General features: G+C 60.0%; 2 protein-coding genes across 2 annotated transcripts in view; both read left to right on the forward strand.

The window, feature by feature from the left end:
• R3HDM4 (R3H domain containing 4) overlaps positions 1–833 on the forward strand; it is a 4,837-nt gene extending 4,004 nt beyond the window's left edge. Inside the window, exon 8 of the mRNA XM_007460405.1 lies at positions 730–833. Coding sequence (XP_007460467.1) covers positions 730–833 — 104 coding nt within the window. The remainder of the gene's footprint in view (positions 1–729) is intronic.
• Positions 834–3,957: 3,124 nt separating this feature from the next.
• MED16 (mediator complex subunit 16) overlaps positions 3,958–8,737 on the forward strand; it is a 15,328-nt gene continuing 10,548 nt past the window's right edge. Inside the window, 4 exon segments of the mRNA XM_007460406.1 lie at positions 3,958–4,062; positions 5,440–5,581; positions 6,122–6,229; positions 6,444–6,613. Of these exon segments, the coding sequence (XP_007460468.1) occupies positions 3,958–4,062; positions 5,440–5,581; positions 6,122–6,229; positions 6,444–6,613 (525 nt within the window).

Consider the following 8,737-nt stretch of genomic DNA (forward strand, 5'->3'; position numbering starts at 1 on the left):
CCCCCCCCCCCCCCCATGGAGGGTCCTCGTATACCCTTGCTGGCCCTCTGCATCCCATCGGGTCCTCTGTCTCCACACCCCTCTCTCTGCCTCCTGCCCGGAGTTGCTGAGGAGACAGTTTCCATGGCAACCCCAGGATGGTTCCTCTCAGGCTGCCTGGGAGGGAGATGCAGCCCCCACACTTGCTTTTGTTCCCACTGACTCGGGATGGAGGGGCTGGACTGGGGGTGCCTCTCTGCGGGTGTGGAGCCCTGGCCTGAACATAGGAGGCGGGGCCTGGCAAGATGGGGAGCAGGGGAGAGGGAGCTGCTGGGCCAGAGGCTGGGAGGTGGGCCCAGCTTGGGTTGTGTATAGCTATGGTTCAGGTTTTGGGGTGGCGGGAGGTGGGTGAAGGGAGGTTGGTGGAGCCTGGGCCACCGGGGGCCTAGGTGATTCCATCTGAGGGCAGGGATGGAGGTGGGAGACCAAGGGTCGGGGCGGGACCCTCGTTCAGTCCCCTTGGCCTCAGACCACTGTGTCTCGGTGGTCCGTGCGCCTCTGTGCGCGTAGGACACGGGATAAGTAACGGGAGAGGAAAGGAACAGCTCGAGCTGCTCTCAGCGCTTGGCCTGGGACCTGGGGGCTCGGGGCAGTCCAGCTCGTGGGCACCTGGGGCAGGACAGGCCGAGGGCTGGGCTCCTGTGTGCCACAACCCTTGCCTTCCTCCCTGTCTTGCCTGTCCCCTGGCAGGTGACGACCTGGAGGGCAAGCGGCAGATGAAGGTCAGCAATCGGCACCTGGACTTCCTGCCGCCGGGGCTGCTCCTGTCCGCATACCTGGAGCAGCGCAGCTGATGGCGGCCCTGCGCCCGGCCCCGCCTCCCCAGTGCCAAGACCTCCCGTAACATCATTGAAATATCTTTATTATTTTTAGAATTTTCCCTTGGAAATGTGCTCTTCCCCTTGGGGTGGCTCCCGCACCGCACCCCTTCCCCGCCCAGCTTTCCGCGTTAAAGCTGGCGGCTGGGCTGCCCCGCACGAGCACAATTCACCCTACTCCCGCCCCGGGGCCTAGACTCAGGAGGAGATGCCCGGCCTGGTCACTTCCCTGTCCCTTCCTGGGTCAGCGTTTTTGGCCCCGTGTGAAGCTTAAGCGAGGAGGGAGAGGCTGGGTTTTTATCATTTTTAATGAATTTGGCGTGATTTGTTGTAGATTTTTAAATTTCCCTTTTGAGAAGAAAAACCAAAAACTTGCCCCAAGTGATAAATTGGGGGGCTTCATTCCAGTCCCTGCTTGACCCTCTCCCAGTTTTTGGCTTGGGTGGAGGGTCTCTGGGGCCCTGCCCCTCGCCCTGGGAGCATTACATTTGGTGTGTGTGTGTGTGCGCGTGTGCGTGTGCATGTGTGTGCCCCGCAGCCCAGGATGGAAGCTGCGTCTTAAAAGCTGGTGTCACCCTCTTTTTGGAATGTGTGTTGCCCTCCCCACTCCCCTTTGGTGGCTGTTAGGGCCCCGTCTGCTCTACACACCCCACTCCCTTCATACTGAGGATCTGGGACTTCCAGCCGGCAGCCTCTACCCTCAGACTGTCCTGTTCCTCTCTCCATGTCCCCTTGCCCCTGCCCCCAGCCTGGCTCTGGGGTGTCCTCATGCTGGTCACCCTGGCCTGGCACAGGAAGCAGGGCTGGAGACTGCACCCCTGCCCTGCACCCCCGTGTGTGTGGCTAGTTGTGCTTTGGGAAAAGTGGAGCGTTCAATAAACTTCTGGTGCTCTGGTCTGCTGCTGTGGGGTTTTCCTTTGGGGCAGGGCTGGGGGCACGACGGGCACTCACGATGCCCTTGTGTCCTGGTCATTGAGGGATGCAGGCCTCAGGGGATGAAGCTTGGTTCTGAGTGACACCCCCTGTGGAGGCAGGTGTGTGGGAAGACTCTGCTAGGAGTGGCCCGGCCCTTGGCTCTGCTGCCCTGGCTGGTCCCCTCCCAGGTGCCCAGGCTCAAACCCCAGCTCTGCCACCTTCCAGCTGTGTGACCTCCAAAAAGGTCACTTGTGGGACTTCCCTGGCGGTGGTCCAGTGGTTAAGACTGCACTTCCATGGCAGGGCTGCGGGTTTGATCCCTGGTTGGGGAAATAAGATCCCACGTGCCCCGTGGCATGGCCAAAAGAAAACCAAGTCACTTGTGTGAGCTTCCTGAGTGGCTGAACAAAATACACCACACTGCAGCTTAAAACCACAGGAGTTTATTGTCGCCTGGTTCTGGAGGCCAGAAATGCAAGATCAAGGTGTGGCAAGGCCATACTCCCTCTAGAGGCTCCAGGGGAGTGTCCTCCCTGCCTCTTCCAGCTTCCAGGGGCTCCGGCCTCCCCTGGCTTGTGGCTGCATCCCTCCAGCCTCTGTCTCCATCTTCACGTGGCCTCCTTCCTGTGTCTTCCTTCTTCTGTGTGTGTCTGGAAACGGCTGTGCATCCTGCAGGATCCCCCAGCCTGGATTATCTGCTGTTCTCTTGTGATCGCGCTGAGGGAAGTTCCCTTCTCACCAGGCCACATCGGGGGCCCCTGCTGCCCACAGGGCTCCTCACTGCTGACCTCACCCCAGATCTCCACCTCCCTGAAGGCGGAGTATCTATGTTGATTACTGGAAATTCTACAGGGGAGGTTTGTCTCTGTTCCCCTGTGTATTTGTTTCTTTAACCATGTATAGCAGTACGGACGCCTGGGCATTGACTTTCTAGTTTGGGTTATAATCCAATATTCCTTAATTTTATTCCTCAGCTTGTTCCAGATTCGGCTGCTGGGAGCCCTGTCAGTGGCTCCTGTGTGTCCCTGAGGCACTCCCATAGTTGCGGGCTTTTATTTGTTTATTTGAGCACCCTCCTTACTTTCTGCCGCTACAAGACGCAGAGGGCTCCTCTGCGTATTCTTGCTTCGTCCTAGAACCAGCCCTTTCGCCAAGGAGCCTGGTTCCTTTCCCTGGGGCACCGTTTTAAAAACCAAGATCTGGGCGCTGGGTGTGCTGTCTTCCATTTTAACAGGCATTTTAAAAGTTCCACACATAAATGCTAAATAATGGAAATCCCAAGAGCTCGTACGGAGGACACAAGGAGATACTTGAGTAACCCGCTTCGAGGCTCCCACCTGTGAAGGGGACCAAATTTCCGGCGCCCAGAGAACGGGCTGGGGCTCCGGGCACGGATGTCGGGTCTCTAGGGGAGTTCACAGCCTGCCTCCAGAACTGTTAACGCGAACTCCGTCCTGTCCTGGCCCCTGGCCCCGTGGGTTTTTACCCCCACCCCGCTACTCCAGCCGGGCCCCCAGACAGCCCGGCCCCCCAACCTTTGACCAGGCGGTGCCGGTCACCCGGTGCACGCTTCCCTGCAATCCTAGGTCTTTCTGGAAAAGACCTTTCAAACTGGGGAGAGTCCGACAGCAATAGAACCAATTTTTGGAAAACGAATTGCGGATGGGGTTTGAACCCAGAGGGACCCTCAACGTGTTAAGGCACCTCGCTTCTAGAGCCCAGTTATAACACCGCGGATACCAGAAAAGAAAGAGCAAAATATGGAACGCTTCACGAATTTGCGTGTCATCCTTGCGCAGGGGCCATGCTAATCTTCTCTGTATCGTTCCAATTTTAGTATATGTGCTGCCGAAGCGAGCACGGTAACCTGTTTGATCCCAGAGCTATTTAGAGGGCATAGAATATACTCTTTTACACTAAGGGCGAACTCCATTAAAAACCGGTTCAGCCATCTGTCCCTTCTTTTATGATATTTGTGCAACAATACCTTAACCAAATGGGATCATTCACTGAAATTGAGAAAGTGGTTTCTGTTCCACCAAATACGACTCAGGTGGCTGCTGGGAATCCATGGTCGCATGCAAATTATACCGGAAGAGGGGAGGGGCGGAGCCGGAGTCGCTGCCGTCCCAGAAGTCTCCGGGAAGCGGCTGAGCTGCGCGGGTGAATCTTTGCTCCTGGGAAGATGGCGGCGGCGGAGCCGGAGCATTAGGGCAAGTGCAGGCTGCGGCCACCCGCTCGGCTGGGCGCACAGGCCGGCCCGCTGAGTGCGAGGCTGGGGGCTCGGGCGGTCGGCCGGCCTCCGGACGGCGCCGCGGCAGCGGGGAGCGCCGGCCGGGGAAGGCGGTAACTAGCGGGCCCGGGGCGGGGCCTCTGGGGTCAGAGGGCGGGCCTGGAGAGCAAAGGGTGCTGGGTACGCGGCCTGAGTGCGCTGGGCGGGGTCTGGGGGTCGTGGCGGAAACTTGGGGGGACCTGAGGGGCCCCGGGGGTCGGGGCATCGGGAGCAGGGGGAAATCGGGGCGGGACCTGGAACGATTGGGGGCGGGGCCTAAGGTTATACCTCCCCGGGGAGGGCCTGAGGTGCGGTGGGGGGGGGGCCCTTGGGGGCGCTACTTGAAGGGCCAGGTGTATGGAGGCGAGGCCTTGGGCTTGTTTGGGAGACCCTGAGATGAAAACAGAGTTTGGGCCGGGCCTGGGGACACAAGGGGCAAATTGGGAGTGGGGTGTGGAAAGCAAATACTGTAGGGGGCGGGGCCGGAGGGCTTTGGGGGCAGAGCTTAAAGACTGTTAAAGGGGCTTGTGGGCGGGGCCTCGGTGTTCCTGGGTAGGGCTTCAAGAAGCCTGAGGCCTGGGGGTCGTGATTGAGGAAGACAGGGCCGATCGCACTCCCAGTCTCACTGCGCTTTGGTAAAGGTGAAAAGAAATAACCTTAATCGATACCCGGCGCATGGAGCGCGCTGAGGAAACGTTCACCGTTCCCGTTGTTAGTTACCTGTGGAAGCCCGGCACCAAGCTGCTGCCCGGCCCCCTCCCTGCCTCTGTCAAAGGCAGCCCCACCGGTGCTCTTGGGTGTCCGTGGACTCCTCCTTAAGGATAGACCCGTGTCCTGACCTACCGCTCCTCACAGCTTGCACTGTCCCCAGCTATGTTCACCTGGACCAGTGCAGTCACCCCCACCCTGTCCCGCACCCTCGCCCTCCAGACAGCCAGAGTGGCCTGTGAAACATAAACAGGCCTCAGCCCTCCTGGGGCTGCCACCTCCCTCAGGGTGAAACCCCCCAGGCCCTGCGCGACCTGTCCGTCCCCTCCCCACCCTTACTTTGCCCCGCCCCCTCACTCCCCCTTTTCCTGCCCCGCAGGGCCCCATGCCACTCCTTGAGCGCCCAGGCTCAGTCCAGCCTCTGGTCCTTTGTACTGGCTGTTCCCTCCGCCTGGAATGCTCTTCCTTCAGGCTGCTTGCCTCGATCCCTCACACCTCCACCGGGGAGGCCTCCCTGGCCATCCATGAGTAAAATGCGGGGCAGGGGTTGAGTCCACTTTGTCCCCCGCGGTAACCCAGTGTCCAGCACTGCCCTTGGGGTCCTGAAGGTGCTGCGTGAACATCGATGACAAGCCAGTCTCCCTGCTGCAGGAGCTGGTGACTGTCCTCCTTGTGTGACCTTGGCAGGTGGGCACAATGGACCTGGCTTACATCTGCGAGTGGGAGAAATGGCCCAAGAGCACCCACTGCCCGTCGGTGCCGCTGGCCTGCACCTGGTCCTGCCGTAACCTCATCGCCTTCACTACGGACCTGCGGAGTGACGACCAGGGTGCGCCAGCCGCTCCCCTGCCCCCCCCCCCGGCTCCCACAGGGTCTCCTCCTCCAAGATGAGGGGTGGTGAGGGGCGCAGAGGGCCTGGAGCTGGGGGCGCTGGGATCACCCCGTGGGATGGCAGGGGCCAGGGGTGGGTGGCCCCGTGCAGCTTGCTGAGGCTCCTGCCTGACTTTTCCAGACCAAACGTGTCACCACCTGACTTTGAGGTGCACTCTGCCAGCCGGGCCTGTGTTGTCTCTGCCACTGAGTGATGTGCACTCGGGAGAGGGAATCAGAAATTTAGGGTGAGGGAAAGAAGCAGCCGTTAGTTTCCATGGAGAGACTCCACTGTTAGCATTTGGGGTTCGTTTTCTACGTCTCCTTTGCCCCACTGGAGGCAGGGTCACGGGCCGCTCCATCTCTACTCGGGCGGCCGGCATGTCAGCAGTGGCTCCTGAGTCCCCGTGGCCGGGGCTTTGCTTCTTCCTCCCTGACGCCCCTGGGGTCGTCAGGCACCCGGCTGTTGTTGCCGTGTTGAGCACACCATCCTTCACAGACCTGACCCGCGTGATCCACATCCTGGACACCGAGCATCCCTGGGACGTGCACTCCATCTGCTCGGGGCACAGCGAGGCTGTCACCTGCCTCGAGTGGGACCAGTCAGGTGGGGGCAGCTCCCCTTGACCTGTGGGTTTGCGGGCCCTGCTCTGCCCACTGCTGCTGTCCAGAGTCCTTTCCGGACTCGCCTGTGCCCCTCCCTGCTCTTCTGCCCCCAGGCCGGCCTCTCCCATCCTGGCCCCTGATGGACAGTGGCGGGGGGGGGGGGGGGGGGGGGGTGGTGGTGCTTGTGACGCGAGTTTGCCCCCCGCCCCGCACAGGCTCAAGGCTGCTGTCTGCTGATGCCGATGGGCAGATCAAGTGCTGGAGCATGGCCGACCACCTGGCCAACAGCTGGGAGAGTCCCGTGGGCAGCCTGGTGGAGGGGGACCCCATCGTGGCCTTGTCGTGGCTGCACAATGGTGTGAAGCTGGCACTGCACGTGGAAAAGGTGGGTGTCCCGCCTGGGGGCGCGGCTCCTCCTCTTGTGTCACCAGCACCCTTTTGGTCCGCCTCGCCCGGGCCTGGCTCACACCTGCCGTGCAGGGTCAGCACCCATGTGGCCAGCAGCCCCCGTGTGACTGACGTGGTGAGATCCCAGAATGCCTGCCTGTACCCCACGGTTCAGCCCAGCGTCCCCTCGAGAGGGGAGCCGCCTGGGTCCAGACTGCTGAACTCAGATCGCGATGCCACGCCTCACCCGTCGCTTTCCTCACCATCAAGTGGGGCTGCCGTTGGCCGTGGTGAGGGTTCAGTGTGAGAAGGCTTGAGAGGGCTCGGTGGGGCGGCCGGGGTGCACATGGCTTGCTCTGCCGGCTGCTCCCCAGAGCCAGGAGCCCCCTCCTGGGTTGGTGCTGTGGGAAGTGACTTTTCTCCCATCCCTTCCCCGTGTCTGCTCCCTGTGCCCGGTGCAGGGCCTGGGGACAGTTACTGTCAGCATCTGGCAGCAGTGCACGCAGCGCTGGCTCCAGGCCGCGGGGAGCAGGGGCAGGGGGTGCGAGCTGCCTTCCCTTTGTCTGTTCTCTTTTTTTATGTAATAGCTCTACTGAGGTACAAGTAGATTAGTATGGCTCACTCACCTGAAGTATACAGATTGGTGGTTTACTTAGTATCTTCACAGACTAGTACAACCATCACCACACCCAATTTTAGACCATTCCTTTTTTTCTTTTAAATATCTTCTTTATTTCTTTTATTTGTTTATTTATGGCTGCGTTGGGTTTTCATTGCTGTGCGCGGGCTTTTCCCTAGTTGTGGCGAGCGGGGGCCACTCTTCGTTGCGGTGTGCGGGCTTTTCATTGCGGTGGTTTCTCGTTGCGGAGCACGGGCTCTAGGCGCGCGGGCTTCAGTAGTTGTGGCTCGAAGGCTCTAGAGCGCAGGCTCAGTAGCTGCGGTGCACGGGCTTAGTTGCTCCGCAGCGTGTGGGATCTTCCCGGACCAGGGCTCAAACCCCTGTCCCCTGCATCGGCAGGGGGGGGGTTTCTTATCCACTGTGCCACCAGGGAAGCCGCAGACCATTCTTTTCAACTCAAAGGAAGTCTGTCCCCATTAGCCTCACTCCCTTTCCCCACCCCAGCCCCTGGCAACCGTGAACCCACTGTCTGTCCCTGTGGACTTGCCTGTTCTGGACGTTTCCCATCAATGGAATCACACACCATGTGTCCTTCTGTGTCTGGCTTCTCTCATCGTCGTCGTGTTCTCAAGGTCCGTCCACATTGTTGCGAGCGTCAGGGCTACTGTTCTTCTTACCACCAGATACCTTTGTTTCTAAATTATAAGAGACGTCTGTGCTCGTTTAAAATGCTCGGGCATGCACGCGGCTCTTGCCCGTGATGTTGAGGTCAGGCGTCTATCTCCTCTCCCCTTGGTAGGAATTCTAACTGCAGGGCTTGCTGCCTAACCTTCTGGACCTTGTTCTCTGTGGGACGTTTCTTTTTCACACTGCCAGCGTCTCTCCTTGGGGGTCATCCGGGGGCTTTTGCTTCTTTCTTTCCAACACTGCCGGCACCTCCACGTCTGGAAGACTCTGTTGGGGCCGTGGTCAGCCCCGCTCTCCCTGGACGCCTGGCCCTGTGGGTCTGCTCCCCAGACAGAGAGGGCACATACTCTCCCGCTGCCCAGAGAGCCCTGCTTGGTCTCCAGCTCGTGCTGTTTCAGTGACAGACGTGTTGCACGGATTGAAAGTAACCCGGCGTGCAGGCTGCCCCCGGGTCCGCCTGGGTGGAACGCTGGGAAAGGCCCAGCCATGGACAGAAACCAGCGCTGGGGCGGGGGTTGGCTGGGGGCTTGAGGGCCCTTCCAAGGGGAGTGGAAACGTTCCTGCCCAGGATCGGAGCGGTTTCCACAGTGGGGTGGTTGTCAACTTGAACCGAAAGCCGAGAAGAGGTGAATTTTGCTGTACGTTAATTGTAACTTAAACCTGGTTTGGAAAGGTAAAATAGCAGTGGCAGCTGTACTTTGCAGCACAGCCGGAATGCTTTACCTCCGGGGTCTGTAAACTGCAGCCTGCTCGCTCGACCCCTTTGTAAACAGTCTCACTGGCAGCTGCTTCTCTTTGCTGCAGACGCAGGGAAAG

Source organism: Lipotes vexillifer, unplaced genomic scaffold (genome assembly GCF_000442215.2).
Source record: "Lipotes vexillifer unplaced genomic scaffold, Lipotes_vexillifer_v1.1 scaffold225, whole genome shotgun sequence".
NCBI lineage: Eukaryota > Metazoa > Chordata > Mammalia > Artiodactyla > Lipotidae > Lipotes > Lipotes vexillifer.